General features: G+C 57.5%; 2 protein-coding genes, 1 long non-coding RNA gene and 4 other non-coding genes across 8 annotated transcripts; 6 read left to right on the top strand and 1 right to left on the bottom strand.

Moving 5' to 3' along the window:
- Positions 1-3902: 3902 nt before the first annotated feature.
- On the top strand, positions 3903-6409 carry LOC128898213 (uncharacterized). The gene is made up of 3 exons (XR_008462752.1): positions 3903-4088; positions 4502-4564; positions 5141-6409. It is a non-coding gene; the product is annotated as an uncharacterized LOC128898213 (long non-coding RNA).
- Positions 4170-4314, top strand: LOC128898252 (small nucleolar RNA SNORA16B/SNORA16A family). Its single transcript, XR_008462773.1, has one exon. It is a non-coding gene; the product is annotated as a small nucleolar RNA SNORA16B/SNORA16A family (small nucleolar RNA).
- Positions 4897-5026, top strand: LOC128898255 (small nucleolar RNA SNORA44). Its single transcript, XR_008462776.1, has one exon. It is a non-coding gene; the product is annotated as a small nucleolar RNA SNORA44 (small nucleolar RNA).
- LOC128898264 (small nucleolar RNA SNORD99) lies at positions 6031-6102 on the top strand. The gene has a single exon (XR_008462785.1). It is a non-coding gene; the product is annotated as a small nucleolar RNA SNORD99 (small nucleolar RNA).
- Positions 6410-6711: 302 nt separating the features above from the next.
- RAB42 (RAB42, member RAS oncogene family) lies at positions 6712-11121 on the top strand. The gene is given in 7 exon segments (XM_054170875.1): positions 6712-6725; positions 7310-7506; positions 7709-7914; positions 9416-9473; positions 9476-9591; positions 9594-9835; positions 10689-11121. Coding segments are annotated over 7 exon segments (1266 nt in total).
- A 948-nt stretch (positions 11122-12069) lies between these two features.
- On the bottom strand, positions 12070-18332 carry TAF12 (TATA-box binding protein associated factor 12). 2 transcript variants are annotated; one of them, XM_054171033.1, is made up of 6 exons: positions 18273-18332; positions 15159-15410; positions 14376-14453; positions 13964-14078; positions 13253-13341; positions 12070-12521 (listed from the first exon to the last, which is right to left on the bottom strand). In XM_054171033.1, the coding sequence occupies exons 2-6, from the start codon at positions 15324-15326 to the stop codon at positions 12486-12488; spliced, it is 486 nt and encodes a 161-aa protein (XP_054027008.1). In that variant the 5' UTR covers positions 15327-15410; positions 18273-18332; the 3' UTR covers positions 12070-12485. The 2 variants fall into 2 exon arrangements, with proteins under 2 accessions (XP_054027008.1, XP_009903229.1); XM_009904927.2 differs by lacking the exon at positions 18273-18332 and adding an exon at positions 16791-16953.
- Positions 18333-18707: 375 nt separating this feature from the next.
- Positions 18708-18837, top strand: LOC128898261 (U11 spliceosomal RNA). Its single transcript, XR_008462782.1, has one exon. It is a non-coding gene; the product is annotated as a U11 spliceosomal RNA (small nuclear RNA).
- Positions 18838-19130: the final 293 nt, after the last annotated feature.

Raw genomic sequence — 19130 nt, forward strand, 5'->3', positions numbered from 1 at the left:
CAGCACCTGAAGCAGAGAGGAGACTTTCACGTGGAGCTACAAAACTGTCCCCTGGATTGTATAGGGTTTGTGTTTCGGAATCCAAGTGAAACGAAGTGTGGGATCCTTTGTCTCATGGACGGCTACAGGAATAACCCTGCTTAATTACCATGTAAGAGAAGATGAAAGCTGAGGACTCCACCTGGCAAGGTTAAATCTGCTTTTCTCTTCATCTGCTAAAGGCAAGAGGCCCAAGGCAGGTGGTACCGCAGCTCGCCGGCCTTGCGTAAGTCTGGAAAGTTGCAGCCAGCTCCACGGCTGGGAGGAGGAAGCTTTCTGGTTCGAGTCTACTGTGTTTGTGGTACCTGCAGAAATGATTCCAGCGTCCTTCCTGTGAGGATGAAGATGTGGTGATGGTCCAGCTTGGGTTACTCTGAACTGCAGGGACTCTGGGATTGTTGTTTGTGTCACAGAGACTGGAAAAGCTTTGCCAGCTGCAGAGCTGGAAGGACATGGGTGCTGGGCATGAATTGGTGATTTCCACAGCCTAAGCTGGTGGCCCCTTGCCATTGGGTGGTTAATTAAAAGCTTGACAGTAAGCATGGGGGTGGCCAAGGAGAAACTCCAGCTGACTCCCAGCAGGATGGAGAGGCTGAAACCTTTTCTCTAGCAGATGTGGGGCAGTAGCAGAGTCAAGGAACCTGATAATGATGTTTTCTGTGTGTTAAATTCCTGTTATTTGGGCTGGTTTCAACAGACAGGTTCCTGTGCTGCACACCAAGAGGTACCAAAACCCCTGAGGTGTTTCCCTGAATCCCTTTGAGGAACAGAGATCTTTGCCTCTGATCTTGCATCTCTGGTTACCTGCTTCCTAATCCCCAGCTTATGCTGAACAAGATCTGAGAGGAATTTTTACCCTCCAGCTTTGCTATCTCCCAGCACATCTTCTGAAGCTTTCTGGATACACCAGTTCCTGGGTCTGACTTGGGATTTGCTTAGCCATGAAATTAATTCGGTGACAGGAGAGGGTTTGAATGCTGAGTGTGACAGCTCTAGGTAGAGATGGGCAGAGCCAGCTCAGGACATGGCACTTGACACAGCTTGCTTTCACTTTGGGCTTGGCTGGAGTATTTCCTCAGGAAGTCCCTGTTGCTTTTCCAGTTATTCTGCTCTTCTTCCTTCCCAGTTACTCCCAGGCACAATGCTTTTGCTGAGTGCAGTGAGAAGGGTTTGGGGGTGCTGCTTGATTGCTCCTGTTTCCTCAGCCAATAGAAAAGGAGACTGGGGAAGGATCTCATTAATTCTTTAATTACGTTAATTACTATTAATGCTTAAAGGGCAGGTGTCAGGAGGATGGAGACAGACTCTTCTCAGTAATATCCAGTGACAGGACAAGGGGCAATGGACACAAACTGGAGCCCAGCAGTTTCCGTCTGAACAGAAGGAGAAACTTCTTTGGTACGAGGGTGCTGGAGCCCTGGAGCAGGCTGCCTGGAGAGGCTGTGGAGTCTCCTTCTCTGGAGGCATTTCAAACCCACCTGAACATGTTTCTGTGTGACTCTAGGTGATACTGCTCTAGCAGAGGGGTTGGACTCAATGATCTTCAGAGGTTCCTTTCAACCCTCACCATGCTGGGATTCTGCTGCTCCTGCTGGAGAATTTCCAGGACTAAAACCATGGGAGACAGCTCAGTTAGGTGATGGAGAGCTGTATGTGGCCCAGGCTGCTTGTGTCCCCTCAGCAGACAGGGTCCCTGGGGAGCCACTGGCACAGCAACTTGCCTGGATCCCCAGTCCCTGCCTGCTTTTCCTCACTGGTAGTGAGCTTTTCCCTGGGCACTTCCCTGTGGATTGTCTGCTCCTGCCTGTCTGGTGGTGGCAACTGCAGCCTCTTCCAGCACTGGCTCCTATTCCCTCTGCTGGCTCCCCACCCTGTGCTACAGAAGGAGGTTGATGTGAGGCCCCCAGCTGTGCCAGGAAGTTTCCTCAGAGCTTCAGGGGCCTTGTGGTCGAGTACCACAGACATGCAGTGGGATTTTCCCTGCTTCTCTGTGGATCTCCATCCATCTTCTTGCCTCCTGAGCACCCATTGTGTTGCTGTCTGGGATTCTTCACTTTTAGCATTTGGAAGGTGATCTTGAAGGTCTCTTCCAGCCTGGTTTATTCTATTCTATTCTATCCCCAAAACTTGGTCTTTACAAAGGGTTAAATTTTTGGGGTGGTGTTTCTTTTGGGGGAGGTTTGCTACAGTGAGCTGCTAGTTTCTGTCCTGCCCTCAAACCGGGCAGGGAGGTCTCTAGGTTCACTCTGCACACATGGCTGTGCCAGGGAGCACTCCGGCTGCCCAGGGAATGCCTTGTGACTCAGCAGAGCAGGTGCACGATCCGTGGAGGAGGTAGAGGACAGGTCCAGCCGCCTGTAAACTGTCCCCACCAGCTTTGAGAGGAGCTGTTTTTAGAAGAGCTTTGGTCACACAAGGTTTGGGGCTCACTTCCAGACTTTCTTCTGCTTGTAACAGGGTATCAGGCTTGTTTTGTTGGTCATCTGGCATGTTTGTGATCAGGCTACCGGCTTGAAAGGATGAGTCAGAGAATCACAGAATCATCTAGGTTGGGAAAGATCTTTGAGATCATCGAGCCCAAGCATGAACACAGCACTGTGGGGTTTTTTTATCTGTGAATTTTGCTCAGAATGGATTGAAAAGTCACTACTGTTCTCCCTCATCCTTTTGCACTTTCACCAGGGCAGGAAGCAGTCTCATGCTTTTCAACCTGATGTCTCATGGTGACTTCACCATCAGTACCCCCAGAACTGTCAGTAATCCCTCCTGCTGCTTCTGAGTGACAGAGCCTGACAGAGGAGTTGTTTGGGCAGAGTGACTTCTGTTTCCAAGAAACTTCCCTTCCATCCCCTGAGGGTGGGGTGTTCACTCCTCTGCCTTCCACATGGCAGAGCAGAGGGGGAGCACTGTGGCTGCTTTCACCTGTTGGAAGAGCAACCCTGATTTTGTGGGGAGGAAGAGAGAGAAATTGTCTTTATGCCACCAGACTGGAGAGTGGTGGAGGCAGGGCTGGGAGCACAGCTCACCCGCAGTGCAAGTCAGGGGGTTGTTGATGGTGGTCTTGCTGCTTTACGGGTCAGATTGCCCTGGCCTCCCCCATGGCTGACAGAGGAGCATGCAAGGTGTGTTTATCTTGTGGAGAGTGCAAGGCGTGGAATGCAGTGGCATGAGAAGGTGTGGCGCAGGCTGGGGTGGCACAGCATGGGGTGGGGGTGGCACAACCCAACAAGGCCATGGCATTGAGGACTGATTGTTGATCAACAGCAGCTGAATATGAGCCAGCAGTGTGGCCAGGTAGACAGGAAGGCCAGTGGCATCCTGGCTTGGATCAGGAATAGTGTGACAAGCAGGGCCAGGGCAGGGATTGTTTCCCTGTACTGGGCACTGGTGAAGCTGCACCTTGAATACTGGGTTCAGTTGTGGGGCCCTCACTCCAAGAAGGCCATTGAAGGCTGGAGCAGGTCCAGAGAAGGGCAACAAAGCTGGGGAAGGGTCTGGAGAATGGAGCTGGGGAAAAGCAGCTGAGGGAGCTGGGGGTGTTGAGGCTATAGAAAAGGAAGCTCTCTACAAGGAACAAGTAACAGGACAAAAGGAATGGCCCCAAGCCTTGGCAGAGTTAGATAATGGTTGGACTGGAGGATCCTGAAGTGCTTTTCCAACCAAAACGATTCACTGGTTCCCTGCAGGGGGCTGGCGGGGCCGTGGGGGTTCGCGGGCGTTGCGGGCTGGGCGCACTACACCTCCCAGGAGGCTCCGCGGCAGGGCCAGGCCCCACAGCCAATCAACACCCGCGCTGCCCCGTATAAAGGGTGAGCGCGGGCGGGTCTCAGCCTCTTTCCGTCATGGCGGCTGTGGTGGTGGTCGGCTTGCGGTGTAAGGACAATCCGCTGCCATCCGCCCTGCCTGGGGCTCTGCCGCCGCTCGGCCCCACTGCATCGTTCTTTTTGTCCAGGCTCTGCTCAGCGGGCCGCTCCGATGAGCCGACAAGGGCTGCGCGGCTGCGGCAGCGCTTTCCTCCCTCTGTTCCTCCGTAACCGGGCCTGGCACGGGTGAGTGACGGCCTCCGCCGTGGGCTGAGCCAAAACCCACCCAGGAAAGGCGGCTGTCGGGCCGGGGAACCCCGCAGGTCTGCCCGGCCCTATCGAAGCTGCGTCTGCCTCGGTGCTGTGGCTGATGCAGTCAAAAAGGAGCCGAGAGGGAAGAGATTTTCCTCGACGGTCGCCGCTCAGTTTGAATTTTCGTAACTGTCCGGCAACATCTCGGGAAAATACAAATCTCGGGGAGCGAGAGGCTGGGGGGTCACCGGCCCTGGCTGGGGGTCGAGGTGGTGTCTGGGGAGGGAAGCACTACCCCAAGTTCCTGCTTCTGGGGTCCGGATTGGTGTGGGGAGGTGCTGTCTTTTCCGTTGGTCAAGATACTTTGTCCTGTCCCCGAAGCTCAAGACTCTGTTCTTCCCCAGCAGCATCGCAGCATAAAAGGCGACCCCGGTGTGTGCTGACAGCCACCTCTCGGCAGCGTTGGGCAGGTGAGACCTGTGGTCCAGGCTGTGCAATCTCCCCGAGTGCTGGGGATTTGGTTGCCTTCACGGCTGGAGTAGCAGATCCTGGTCCTCTGCTCGTAGATCCTTTCAGTGTGGTGTTTGTGGCTCTCAGTGTGGCACTGTGGCTCCTCTGTGGATTAGAGGAGCTTTAAAAGCCCTCTGCAGACTCCCCCCTTATGTCTTCTTCCGTCGAGGTCGTGTATGGGTGGGACAGGTGGACTTCCACTGCTGGCCAGTGGCAGAGCTGGGGATCTGATCTGATCCAGAGCTGCCCGAACACCATCCGAAGCTGTAAGAGCCACTGCTGGGCGAGCTCCAGGCACGTTAATCCAAGAGCTGTGGCTCCGTGCAGTAGCTCCAGCTCTCCAATGACGTGCAAGAGCAACGGGAAGGTCTTTGACTGCTGGGCCTCTCTGCCCACTGCTGTCACTCGCCCCTCCGACACCTTTTCAGGGATTGGGGTGTGCTGTCCTGCAGGGAGTTGGTGGTTTCTGAGTGGGAGAGTCCATAATGTGCTTGCTGATGATGAAGTTCTGGGGGGGGTGTTTTGGTGTCTTCCAGGCTTCCTTGGTGCTGAGGAGGTAGCTGAGATGATGGTGAGCCTGCGGGATAGACCCAGGGTGAGAACATGGTGCCCTGTCCCAGGCTCTGCAGCCTGTCCCTCCAGATCCCTTTCCCATCAGATCTGAATACCGATCTTATGGTCAAAAAAGGAGGAAAACCAAAGTTCAGACTGGTCTTGGGCTCTGTGCTGGTGGTGTCCAGCTCTGAGAGGGGCCAGTGGGAAGACATTTTGTGTTGATGTTGCTCTTGTGGGAGGGCTGGGGTGGGACTGAACCCCTGGTCAAGGAGAAGGATGAGTGTTGGGCATGGGTGGAGAGTGGCTTGCTGTCGAGTTACCAGGCTGGGGCTGGATCTGATGCCTCCATTCCCTGTGCGCGGTGATCTGTTGGCTGCAGATCCTCATGTCTGGCTCTGCTTTCAGGAACGGCTACGTGGAAAAGGCCAGGAGCATGTGATGCCCTGTCCCAGGGAAGGGGCTGGGCTTGCTTTCCCAAGGGCCCAAGTTCAGACAGCTGTGATGTGGAGCCACGTGAGTGTACTTTGTGGGCTGTAACCGGGTGCTGGGGTTTGGAGTGGGATCCTGCTTGTCCTGGAGGACAAAGAGCAGATCTAGCCAACTGCACCCATGCTGGAAAGCAGCCAGTCCTTAGTCTGGGCTGTGCTGGTGGGGATGATGGACTTACATTTATCCCTGGAACTATTCCAGGTCAGGCTGGTTTGGGCTCTGAGCAACCTGCTCTAGTTGCAGATGTCCCTGGTGACTGCAGAGGGGATGGGCTAGAGGAGCTTTAAAAGTCCCCAATGAAACCACTCCATGATTACCAGTTTTTAACTGGGCAGCCTGCTCCCTGCAGAGCAGTGCCCACGAGGTGGGCACACCGCAGCAGCCTGGTCAGTGATGACTCCCTTCCTTTGGAGACTGCTGGATGAGTCCTGCGGATATGGGGCTGAGGCCAGGCAAGATCTAACCAAACCCTCCTCATGGTGTGGGAGAAGAGAGGGAGTGCCAGGGAGGTTCAGGTGGGCTCAGCTGCTCTTACTTGGTCTGCATTATTTCTTTATGCCCCCCTCCAGGTCTCTGCAGCATGTGGGCCTTAGGTGAGCTGGTCCCAAAGAGCTTCAGTGCTGCAGAGCAGGACTTGGTTTTTCTCCAGCTCTCCTCCAGAAGTGGGACCTTGGTGTAGCCAGATCCATCCATCCCCTTCCCAAGCCATGAACTTCCCTGGGTGGTAGAACAGCTGATCCTGGGCTCTGTTCACCTGCCTCGTGGGGAGGCAGAACTGGTTTGGCTCCAGGTGCTGCTCGAGGTCCCATTTAAATGCTGAGTCCCTCCTGTGGAGGTTTCTCTGAAGAGCTTGGGGAAGGGTCCAGATGTGAAATACTTTGAATAAACTCTGCCTGTGGAATTCTCACTGTGTCTGCTGCGGGTGTTGGGGTGGGGTGGCACCTGACTGCTGAGCCAGGGCTGGGACCTCTGAGTGGGGGGTGGTGGGGAGTCCTAGCTGGTGTCCTGAGTGCTGGGGATGAGACAACTGAAATCTGAGCAGCTGCTGCTTCTGCCAGAGGTCATGGATCCTGCCAGGTGGGTTCTGTCAGTTCTGCCGTAGCTGTACCATGGGCTGGGTCTCCAGGCAGCTGCTGCATGCTCAGATGTGGTTTTGTCTCTGCTCTGCAAAGTTGGTGCTCCCCATAGTGTCGAGCTGCCACCCAAGGGAGCTGAAGAGGATCTCTTTGCACTCCAGAGCTGGGCTGAGCATGAGCTGCTCTTTCCCTTCAGACATGGGAACTGGGGCAGCATCCACCACTGGTGGTTCTTCCTGGGGCCCCTGGGTGGTGGGTCCCTGTGTGTGCAGGAGGGTCTCAGAGGTGCATGGAGCTCCCCAGCTCCTGCCCAGGGACAGTCTCATGTTGCCCTGGTGAGTCGTTGCCCATTTTCTCGCGTGGGGACCAAGTGCAGTGGAAGCTGCCCTGGAGCCGCTGCAGCCTTTGTGTTTCTGTCTGCACAGCTATCGTGGGGGGCAGGGCTGGCCGGTGGCAAAGTCCCCATGCCCCTGCGGCTGCCCTGGGCTGTTTGCAGAGAGCACCTTTGTCCTGGGTACTCCGAGCCAGTGCCTCTGACCCCTCTTCCTGTCTCCTCGTGGGGACTTGGGAGCCCCTTTCCCGCAGAGCTCGGCCCTCTCGGCTCCGGATTTTGGCTTCCTTCATGGTTCCAGTGCCTTTTTTGGGACACCACAGCCTGGCCGTCCCTGCCTCCAAAGCCGGGCAGCGGAACAGTGGCAAACATCCTGGGGACGGCAGAAGGAGGACGGAGCCGGCGGCTTCTTTCTCGTCCCTGGGACGCTTTGTTTGTCTGCCTTGTGCCTGTGAGGCCAGCACTGTCCCCAGGGAAGGCGCCGCAGGGTGGGGCAGGGGTGGAGACCTGTCGCCAGTACCATCAGCACAGCACAACCTAGCTGGGCCAGGACCTGGCCAGCCTGGAGCTGGTGAACTACCCCGGGCACAGCGACCACGATGGGGACAATGAGAGGTCGCCCCCAGGATCCTGACCCTGAGGGACACTACCAGTTCCGTGTCATCGTGCTGGGGGATGCAGCAGTGGGGAAGTCGTCGCTGCTGCGCTGCTTTGCCGAGGGTCCAGGAGAGGGGACCGTGGGGAGGGCATCCCCCGGCCCCACCATCGGCGTGGAGTTCTACAGCCGCACCGTGTCGGTGCCGCCCGCCGGCAAGGCCAAGCTGCAGCTATGGGACACTGCCGGCCAGGAGCGGTTCAGGTGAGATGGGGGTAGGGACACAGCCCCCATGTGGGACCTCAGCACTCAGCTGACCCTTTCCCCTCCGCCCTGGGGTGGGCGTGTGGGGACCGACTGCGACGGCCGCTGACGCTTTCGGGCCTAATGAATCTTTGTGCTGAGCTTGGAGTGAAGCTGGAGCTGATTTTGGGGGGTGGCCAAGAGGGCAGAGCTCGCTGCAAGTCCTGGGGGCTTGGAGGGCTGGATTTCCCTCCTGATTGGATCAGACTGGAGCCAGGAGCTCCTGAGAGCATGAACGAGGCTCAAATGGGGTGTGAAGGGCTGAAGATCTGAAGGCTGTGGCTTGGAGGGGTCCAGCACTGCCTCCATACCTGGGAGTCTTTTGGGAGCCCCGGGACTGATCTGGGCGTGCTCCATTTCTACCTAGTGCTGAGGCCCATCGACCCCACCCATGGGTGTTGCCCCTGCCCACTGTGGCTTGGGTTGACGCGGAGGGGGTGGAGGGATCCTGCAAAGACCCCCAAGCCTCCTTTGGACCTTCCCTCCAGTCGGGTTGGGGGGATGCTGAGCCGAAAAGGGAGGGTGCAAATCATCCAGGCAAGTCTCCCCTTCCTAATCCCGAGGTCCCAGCTGGGACCCAGCAATCCCCCCCCAAGCCCCGTCCTATGGATTTAGATATGGGGGGCGCCAAGGTTCCCCCCCAAACTCCCCATGGTGTGCCCAGGTCCATCACCAGGTCCTTCTACCGGAGTGCAGCAGGGGTGCTGCTGGTCTTTGACCTCACCAACCGTGCGTCCTTCGAGCACATCCCTGACTGGTACTGGGAAGCGGCCGGGGACAGGCCCCCCCACTTCGTCCTGGTGGGACACAAGAGTGACCTGGTGGCCAAGCGCGCAGTGTCGGCGGAGGAAGCCTGGCACCTGGCTGCTACCCTGGGCATGACCTTCGTGGAGACCTCAGCCCACACCAACCTCAATGTGGAGCTGGCCTTCCAGATGCTGGCAGGAGGCATCCAGCAAGCTCTGGGGAAGCAGGAGGGGCTCACCCCACACAGTGGCTGTGGTGGTATTAGGCTCATCTCCAATCAGCGACACCACCAGACCCTGCCACAGCGGGGGCCCCAGGAGCGCTGCCAGTGCTGATGGGGACCCTCCACCCATGGGGCTGCTTCTCTCCTGCCCCAGCACCCTGCGGTCTCCCACCTCTGGGTGACATGCAGGGCTGCAGCCCCTGTCCTGGGTTATTTCAAGCCTTAATTTGGGGGCTCTGGAAACCTGACACTCCCCTGCAGGGGCGGTTTGAATAAATCTGAGGTGCTTCCACACCAAGTTAATGCTGAGCTAAGCACTGGGCCCTGGGGAAGGAGGTTTGGAGGGAGCCCTGGGGCTGTGGTGCTGAAGGGCACTCGGTGGTGTTGGGTTCATGGTTGGACTGGATGGTCTTCAACCCAAGCGGTTCTGACACATTTGCTCTGCGTCGGGAGATGGTGTGGCCACATCACTTGATGGTCCTCCTGTTTCAGGGCCACCCCCTGGGAAAATGGGACCAGGCCCATCTTGGGTGCTTCCACTTGGACAGAACCAAGATAAAGGGAGCGAGGAGGCTGCGCAGGAGCCACCCAGCACCCATGGCGTCGGGAACGCCTCCTGGGTGGAGGAGCAGAGGCCCCGGTGCTGCCTGCCTGGGCACGCTCCTGGCACGGGGGCCAGCGGAGTGCAGCAGCGCCGATGGAGCCGCGGTGGCAGTACCAGTTCAGGGTCATCATGCTGGGGGACTCCACAGTGGGCAAGTCCTCCCTGCTGCGGCGCTACACCGAGGGCGTCTTCCTGGATGCCATCAACCAGACCGTGGGGGTGGACTTCCACGTGCAGTTCGTGGAGCTGGAGCCAGGGCTGAGGGTGAAGCTGCAGTTCTGGGACACGGCCGGGCAGGAGCGGTTCAGGTGGGTGTTCCCCTGGATTTAGACTGCTGGTGGGATATTGATCCCAGTCCAGGGGAGGGCCTGGATACAACCCTGTCCCCCTTGCTGGGGGAGCCCTGTGGGTGAGGAACCACAATGCCCAGCACCAGGCAGGCTGCAGGGGCCCTGCTGAACCAAAGCCAAGGGTGGCCCAGAGAGAAGAGCCCTTGGGATTGTCTTGCAAGCCCTGGTTCCAGCTCCAGAGCAGGTACAGGGCACCCCCCCCCACACACACACACACTCCAAGCACGCCTCTGCCCCACCAGCTGCACAGTGATGGGGCAGAGGCTGGGAGCCCCCTGGGAGCTAGATGAAGTGGCTTGCCCAGCTCAGCTACTAGAAGCCTCCAGAGCTCACTGTTGGGGCTGCCCTCCTCCGGCTGGGCTGGCTGCTGGCAACAGGGGAGCTCAAGAGATGTGGCAGCAGAAGACAGGACAATGGCAGGCCTGTGGCTGGAGAGGATGGGCCAGTTTGAAGGACATGGCTGCAGGGGACAGGAGAGCTTGAGGGGCACACCTACAGGAGATGAGGGAGCTCCAAGATGTGTCTTCAGGAGATGTGGGAGCTCCAGGACATGACTGCAGGGCACTGGATAGCTCCAGGGATGTGGCTGCAGGGGGGTGGGGGAGCTTGGATCGCTGTGCAGGGCCATGGCTGCCTGCAGCCCTTGCTGGTACAAGCAGGAGTGGCCAGGGCTCCTCACTCATGTAGGGTCTTAGGAGCAAGAGGTCAGGACGTGGCTGAGGCTGCCCTTCGGGCAGGGAAGATGCTCCCTGAGGTGGGCCCAGGCAGCCCCAGGGCTGCTGACGCCGTCCCTGCCCCTCTCTGCGCCCAGGTCTGTGACTCGCTCCTACTACCGGAGCTCGGCCGGGGGGATGCTGCTCTTCGACCTCACCAACCGCGCGTCCTTCGAGAGCGTGCGGCGCTGGCACCGCGAGGTGACCGACACCCTGCAGCCCTCCCGCATCATCCTCCTGCTGGTGGGGCACAAGAGTGACCTGGCTGGGCAGCGGCAGGTGGGCAGGAAGGAGGCAGAGAAGCTGGCAGCCTCGCTGGGGGTGCAGTACGTGGAGACCTCGGCCAAGGATGCCAGCAACGTGGCGCAGGCCTTCCAGATGCTGACCCTGGGCATCTACCAGGCGCTGCAGGCAGGGCGGCTGGCGCCCGGCGAGGCATGGGAGGGGGTGAGGAGCAGTGTCCCACTGCCGGCACTGCACAGGGCACAGGTGCCTGAGAAGGAAGAAAAGAGGAAGAGATGCTCCTGCTAGAGCTGGGGACACTGGGACTTGCTGGGCTCTGCCCACTGCAATGCACAGGAGGTGAGGTGGGCATGGAGCAGCTGAGGTGCAGCAGGAGCAGTGGGCAAGGGCACATTAAACACCCTCTGCTCACTGCAATGCCTGCCTGTGTTTTCCTGGGGAAGGGGAAGCAGCTGGTGCCAAGGCTGCCCATGGGAAGGGTAGTCCTAGGCAGGATGGGGCAGTGGTCTGCAGAGGTGGGTGTCATCCCCCACTCCCCTCCACTTCTCTTTGCACATCACTTTCTACAAGGCTGTCCCTAGCCTCTGACACAGCAGCACAGCCGCTCCCAGCGCCACAGGGTCCACAATGATCTGAACTCCCCTCTATCACCCAACCTTCTCACCCAGAGCTGCTCTCCTCCATGCTCAGGAGGGGTTGAGGAGCAGTCGGGGAACTCCACACCCCTGTGAGTTGTGGTGCAGGAGCAGCTCTGCCCTAGCAGCCACCAGCCTGGTGTTGCCCCCACTGCCAGGGCTCCTCAGCAGCAGAGGGGAGCCTGTCCTGGGTGCTGATTGATTTCAGCCTGGGCAGCTTCCCCTCCCTACAGACACTGGGAGGCCCAGGACCCAGCAGCAAACCAGGCAGGAGGCCATACAGGGCCTCCCTCTTGTGCAGGAGTTCAGAGCTGCCACCTACCTCCTCACCACCAGAAACACACCTGGGGCTTCTCTGGTGAAGGCTGTGCAGAGCAGGCAGGGACAGGCACATGGCATGGCCTCTCTCCTGTGCCAGGCAAGCAGCATCACCTTGATGCCTTGGCCTCAGTCATCACCTGCCCAGCCCCACCAGCACAGCTGAGCCTGGAGAAAGCCTCCCACTGGCTCCAAAGCCCAGGGCAGAGGCCTCCCCAGGACGCCACCCAGAGAAAGCAGCAGCGTGGAGGCTGCCTGAAGAGCACGAGGCTGTGCCATGGCCTTAAAGCAATAATTTCTTTATTCATGTAAAACAAAGGCAAGTATTTGTATAAACACTGACATTACAAAGTACTGGAGCAAGTAGGGGCAGGAGGGAGGAAACAAAAACCTCTACAGACACTTCTAACACTGTCCCACACAAAGGCTCTGTCCCTTAGGTAACCACTGATACGAGAAACCACTTTCAAGTCACAAAGAAAAGGTCCCTGGGCTGAGACACACTGCACCCCTGGTGGGGGAGGAGGAAATGGGTGAAGAATGTTTTTGGCAGATCTCCTCATAAAGTCAAGATATTGCTGCACCATTCATAAAAAATATATGCTTCTCTGTAAAGCATAAAAAAAACACCCCATGGATGGTGGTGGAGGCTGCAGCTGCCCCAGACGTGCTGGGTCTGCTCCCGGCTCCTCCCAGGGGCTATTTCTTGGTAGTTTTGCGGATCAGAGCCATCCTCTGTGGGAGGAAAGAGAAGAACACAGGAGGCTGAGCAGCTCAGACAAGGTTAGAGCAGAACAAACCTGTCACTGTGCAGCTACAAAGTGTCTTGTGTTCTCCAGGACACGACTGACTTGTTCCCACACAGGACTTTCAGGTCTGTTTGAATCTTAATGGGGTCTCAAGCTGGAGGCAGAGGGAAAGCAAGGGCCTGGGATCTTCCCCCCGAGGGGTGGAACCCCAAAGATAGTGCACAGATCAAAGCCCATGCCAAGGTCTCTCTGGGCTCAGCAGCTGCTGCAGCAGAGGAGATGCAACAACTTCCATGAACTGCAACAGCTTCCGGGGCAGCTCCTCCCTGGCTCTAACCACCCACTCCAAAGGCCACTGCTGGTGACAGGGACAGCTGCAACCAGAGCAGGCTGCTCAGAGCCCCAAACAACCTGACCTGCAATGGTGCCAGGCATGGGGCAACTCCCACCCTCTGGGCAACCTGAGACAGGCTCTCACCACTCTCAACATCAAAAGTTCTTCCTTCTCTCCGGTCTCAATCTCCCTCTCTCAGTCCAACCCATCCCCCCTTGTCCTGTCACAACAGGCCCTGCTCACAAGCCTGTCCCCAACTGTCCAAGTCCTCTCTGCACAAACCGGTGTGGAGACTCTGAAGTTATTTCAAGTTCAAACCACTTGGAAGAGGCAACAAATTCCCAGTGCCAGGAGTCAAAGACCATCTCCTTAGGGCTCCTTACCTGTTTGTGAGCTTCTGTAGTGCAGGCTTTTTTGTAGGGCCTGATCTCTTCAGAACCAAAGCCTGGGATCCACATGTTCCACTGACGCTCTAGAAGAGAGCACAGGTCAGCAACCCTGCCCCAGCCACCCCTCACAGCAGTGTCCTTGTCACCACTGGCAGCAGCCTGTCTGGAGCTGGACCCACGCACCAGCTAGAAAAGCTTCCCAAAAGCAGAGCAGTGGAGGGCTGCACAGCAGGAAAAATGGGGAAGACGTAGCCCCTGTGCTGGGGAGCTTCCAAGGCAGGCTACAAACTGCACAGATGCAGGGTGGGTGTCAGGAAGGTGCCAACCTCTTGTCAGTGCTACCCAGCTACAGCACAAGGGGCAATGGACACAAACTGGTGCTGGAGGCCTGGAGCAGGCTGCCCAGAGAGGTTGTGGAGCCTCCTTCTCCAGAGACTTTCAAGCCACATCTGGATGTGCTCCTGTGTGACCTGCCCTGGGTGACCCTGCTCTGGCAGGGGGTTGGGCTGGATGATCTCTGGAAGTCCCTTCCAACCCCTCCCACCTGTGATTTTGTGATCTGAAGAGGGGATGGTTAGAGGCAGCAACCTCCTTCATCCCCTTGCTGTTATTAAGTGGCAACAAGGCTGCAGCTACTCACAGGTTTCCACCCTGACACCAGGGCCACGTCTTGACTCAGGCTGAGGGGAAAAGGGAAGCACTCACCAAGGTGCAGCTGCACATCTTTGACCTCCAGGGTGTTGGACTTGCGGTGCCGTGCGAGCTGGCAGGCTGCGGTCACCACGCTCTCGATGAAATCATCGGCGATCTGCAGCAGCATCTGGGGCAGAGCAAGGACAACCACCTGGCTCAGCAGCAGCAGGCAGCTCACATTATGTGGAAAGTATGAAAAAAGCCCTCAGGAGCTGGTGTTTCAAAGGTGCTTATTGCTGTTTAAAACCCTATCAGACACCAAGATGCAGCAGCAGACACAGATGGCTGAAGGCTGCAGGAACAAGAGACTCCGGAGGAGTAAAATGAACCAACCCAGCCTCCCTCCCTCACACACAGGGCCACTGGTCCCTAAAAAAAACTAGATTAGCTCTTTTTGCAGCCCCTGCCATGGGTTGGTACCTACTTCTTCCACATCTTCATCCAGCTGCTCATTTGGATCCACCTCACGCACCAGGTCCTGCAATTTCTTCTTGGTTAAAACCTGAGCACGGAGGAGAAAGAGAAGCGGAAAGGGGGGCAGGGGGCAGGATTTACTTCTCAAGCTTTGGCAGCTGCCTATGCAACGCAGGCACAACAGACCTCCTCCCCACCACCCCCCAGCTGTGTTGACACAGCTCAGGACTGGCAGAGACAAGAATCATCAGGTATTAAGGAGGCATTTTGCAGCCCCAGAGGTTGCTTTGAACATGAAGTGCAATGCAACAGGGCCTGGACGAAGAAGCCTCATGCACTAAATTTGCACTAAAATGCTGCTGGCTGGAGCAAGGCTGGTGGCAGAGGGGGACCAAGGCAGAAGCAGAGGGTTTAAGAGGCAAAGACAAGCACAGGCAGGTGACTGTTGGTGACTGTGTTTGTGCTCAGGGGACAAGGGAGGCATTTCCAGGGCTCTGGCGCTTACCAGCTTTAGTGTTTCGAACGGAGACCAGGCCTGTGAGTGCTGGGTTATTCTAGGGCAGAAGGCAGTCCCCTCTCAGCCCCAAAGGGAAGGGAGTAGAAAGTCTACTGCTGAGCAACACCAGGACACTTGGGTTTACAGAACAGGGATAAAGTTGTCATCCCAAACAACCTGGCCTGGAATCTGCCCCCCATCCCTGGGCAGCCTGAGGCAGGTTAAGGAAGCAGGAAATTAAGCCCCAGGCAGGTCTGAAGGCCTCCCTCATTGTCCTGAGGTTAGGGAGGGAGGTACCTGGTTGCTCTCAGGGCTGAGCCGACCTCCTCCGCCGGGCGTCCCGGGCACCTTCGCCACCGCAGTGCTGTTGGCCATGGAGCTCTGCGGGGGAGTACTGGCTGGCTCTGGTTTTATGGAGGAGAAGTTGGAGAGGTTGATCAAGGTGGAAGGGCCAAACTGGTTCATAATCTGTTGGGCTTTAGCTCTGAGATCATAAAGCTTATCCAGGTCCTGTTTCTTCTTGGGGTTGTGGGAACCCAAACCAATCAACTGCCAAAGGAAAGGAAAGGCAGAGTTAGCAAACAGAATCCCACAGGCTGATCCTGCCTTTTCCCAGGGTAAACAGCAGGGTCCTGAGGAGTCCCAGAGCTTTACAGGGGATCCCAGAGCTTTACAGAGGATCTGGTCTCTCTGGGTGCAGCAAGGAGAAAAGCAAAGGTCAGAGGGGGAGAAAACCTTCCCTGGTGCATGGAATATGAAGCTCTTCATGAGGAGCAACGAGCCGACGAAGAGGCAGCAGCTCTGCAGTGGTGCTAACCTGCTTGCTCTGGGGGTGAATCCCACCTTGGGGACCACCCCTCAGCCCCCAGCCAGGGCCTTCTGAATCCACTGCACCTGGACCGCAAACAGCTTTGAGGAAGAGATCATGCAAAGAGCTAACTAAAGGACAGAGCTCACTCCTGTAGCAGCACAGCAGGGCAGCAGCAGGCAGTGTTTGAATCCCCATCTCCAGAGAAGGGGTTGGGGTTCAGGCTCCCCTGGGAGTATGCAGGTGGAAGGTTCCTTCTCAGCAACACCCCACTGCAAGCCCAGCCTGCAGCAATCCCTCACTGCAGGCTCAGCAACGCAGGGTTTGTTTCCACGGCTGGGTGCTCAGAGGTAATGCCAGAGCCACAGCCAAGGTGCAAGATTTACTGAGCTGTTAGTGCTAAACCAGAGGTGGTTTGTGGCAGCTCAGTGGTTACTCAGTCCTTTAATGCCTGAAATTACCCAGGTTACTGGCCACTGGCTGCCACACAGGCTGACTGGCAGCTACTCTGTCATGGCTGGAAGTTTGCTCTGTCCTTGCTGCTCCAGAAGAGGACCCTGGAATCTGCTCCCTGAGCTACAGAGGCTGTCCCTCATCAGGGCACACCTGGTTAGTTTGGATTAATTCACACCAAACACAAAGGAGGCATCACCAAGGAGCACTTGCAAGTGGCTGCTTTAGGACTTCACAGCACTCTCATGCACTGCCACACCCACCCACACTGAGCCCTTTCAGGACAATTCAGACCCAGGACACTTCTGCAGAGCCCTCAGCAAGTTGCTAGCTCCATCTGAACTGAATTAACGATGGAAAACTGTTACGCTCATACCCACGAACTCCTCAGATGGTAACTCCAGACCAGAAGCTCAGCACAAGATCAAGAGGGACTTTACAGTCTTGATTTTAGCTCTCAGGCTGTTCACAAACCCAGAAAGCAGGAATTCTTATCCACCATGCAGGGGAGAAAGCCCTGAAATCCTTGGGCAGGAAGCACTTAAGCAGCACAAAGTCATTTGACTGACTTCTGGATCTTATTGCACTCTTCAAGTGCTGTTAAGATCCCCACACAGGAATCCAGGGGGATGTGAGGATCCCACATGCCAGTGCCGTGCTTTACTTACAGCTATCTGAGTGTCTAGCTCGTTAATTACGGCAGTGACCGCTGTGGGGCCAGCGAACGCCGCGGCCATGGCCTCCAAACCTTCCCAGGGCAGCAGGCAGCAGAACCCTACTCTCGCTTCCGCCTCTTCCACACAACTCTCACTCCTACAGGAACACCAGACAGGTCTCACCCACCCACTCCAGCACAGCAGCACCAGAGGGCTCACGTATCAGAAGATGGCACAGAATCACTGCTGCAGAGGATGAGGCCTCACAGAATAGGTTGGGTTGGAAGGGACCTTAAAGCTCATCCAATTCCAAGCCCCTGCCATGGGCAGGGACAGCCAGGCCTCATCCAGCCTGGCCTTGAATGTCTCCAGGGAGGAGGCAGCCACAGCCTCCCTGGGCAACCTATTAGAGTCTCTCACCACCTTCACTATAAAGAATTTTTTCCCAATGTCTAGAACTGAAATGGGAGTAGGAATTTGGCCAAATTCCAGTCTTCTGTCAGAAAACACAGTATCTTGGGATCTGCTGTCAGCAGTGATGTGCAGATGAGCCTGGACCTTCCCTCAGCTTCCCTCTGTGGCAGTATCAGGATTGCCAGCCACAATCAGCACTGCTGTAACTCACTAAGCACTGGTACCACTGCACAGGGTCACAAATGGAATTAAAACCTATGTCAAGGCCAGACAAACCTTCAGCATATTCTCTGGAGGGCTGCAAGGCTCCCTCTTCCCTCAAGACATAACAATTTTTGCCATTATTTAGATGCACAGTCTGGGTGTCCCTTTATTTTCAGAGAAAATGGGGGAAGTTGTTATGCTTTAGTTATTAAAACTGTGAGGTAAAGCATTCCCTTACACTGCTCAGTGAAGGGTCTGTCCCCAGCACTTATCCATGATCTCCACCAGCTAAAAGGGAACAAATCAAGAAGTTCTTTTTGTCCCCCGGGCCGTTGTCAGATGCTGATGGGTAACTCAAACCTTCTCACTCATTTTACCCCCAAAACACTGACACCTGGCACCTGGGGAGGCCACAGCTCTGCACTCGCTGAGGTTTTCATCCAGCATCTTCCCAGACGCCAGTTTAAAGAGGTCACCAGCCCCACGCCTGCCCACGGGGAACGCCATTATAGGACTGAACGAAACATTCCCCGTGCAAAAAGTCTCCGCCGGCTGCCGGGGTCGAAGCCGTCGGGAAAAAACAAAGTCACCGAACTCGCCTCGCACCCGACCACACCCCGCCTGTCAAGGCTGCGGGGTCACCCCTCCGACCCCAGGACCTCGCTCCCGATCTCGTGACGTCCACACAGGAGAAGGTTTGAACACCGGCGCCAGGCCCCGCTCGTTCCGGTGAGCGGCGGGACACGGCCTGCCGCACCCACCCCCGCGCTCCCTCCCTGTTTCAGGCTGTAGAAACTGCTGTAAAGGATCTGGAGCCTTCCGCCATCGGGGAAAGGACTCCCTCGATCCCCGCCCTGCCCCTCCACCGCCCCGTACCTCCCCATGACCCGCAGGCGGACCGAAGCTGCGCACCCTCCGCCGCGCAGCTCCCGAGCCCTTCCGGGGCACCACCTGCCGCCACCCGGAAGCGGTCCGCGGCGCCAGCCAGTCACAAGGGGAGTCTGGCTGCGCGTGCGCACCGCCCCGCCCACCGCAGGCACCTCCCCCACCGCCACCCTCCAGGGTGCGGTAGTGATGACCCAGCATGCTCTGCGCGATTTGCATATGCTGTGGAGACAGCGAGGTCGGGAAATAGCGTCTGGGGTTGGGGGGGAACAGCAGAGATGTGTAAGAATGGATGAAACGGAGGTTAAACTGCAGAGACACAGCACTGCGACGCCACTGGGGGGGAAACAAACGGAAGGACAGCTCGCCGTACTCTCAATAGAGCTCTGTCGGTTTCCCCTGCTGACGGGCGAGAAGCGCCGCTTTAAAAAGGGTTTCTGCCGTGCGTGGCACGGGGGCGGTCGCGCGGCCGCCTCCGCGGAATCGACATCAAGAGATTTCGGAAGCACAATTTTTGTACGGGGGGGCGCCGGTAACCGCCTGTTCCGGCGCCCCGAGCGCAGCCGGTTAACGGTAGTGAGGTGGGGCCGGCAGCGAGCCGGAGCCTGCGGGGCAGCGGCACAGAGCGGGGCAGCGGCTGGGGCGGCGGCACAGAGCGGGGCAGCGGCTGGGGCGGCGGCACAGAGCGGGACCGCGGCACAGAGCGGGGCAGCGGCTGGGGCGGCGGCACAGAGCGGGACCGCGGCACAGAGCGGGACCGCGGCACAGAGCGGGACCGCGGCACAGAGCGGGACCGCGGCACAGAGCGGGACCGCGGCACAGAGCGGGACCGCGGCACAGAGCGGGACC

The sequence above is a fragment of the Dryobates pubescens genome, chromosome 20 (genome assembly GCF_014839835.1).
Source record: "Dryobates pubescens isolate bDryPub1 chromosome 20, bDryPub1.pri, whole genome shotgun sequence".
NCBI lineage: Eukaryota > Metazoa > Chordata > Aves > Piciformes > Picidae > Dryobates > Dryobates pubescens.

Excerpts from the sequence above, each read along its gene's own strand:
- TAF12 (XM_009904927.2), bottom strand. The coding sequence starts at position 16,859 with ATGGCCGCGGCGTTCGCTGGCCCCACAGCGGTCACTGCCGTAATTAAC. Across the intron at positions 14,454-15,158 it reads TCAGCCCTGAGAGCAACCAG|GTTTTAACCAAGAAGAAATT; the intron begins GTACCTCCCTCC and ends CTCCGTGCTCAG. Across the intron at positions 12,522-13,252 it reads CTACAGAAGCTCACAAACAG|AGGATGGCTCTGATCCGCAA; the intron begins GTAAGGAGCCCT and ends TTCCTCCCACAG.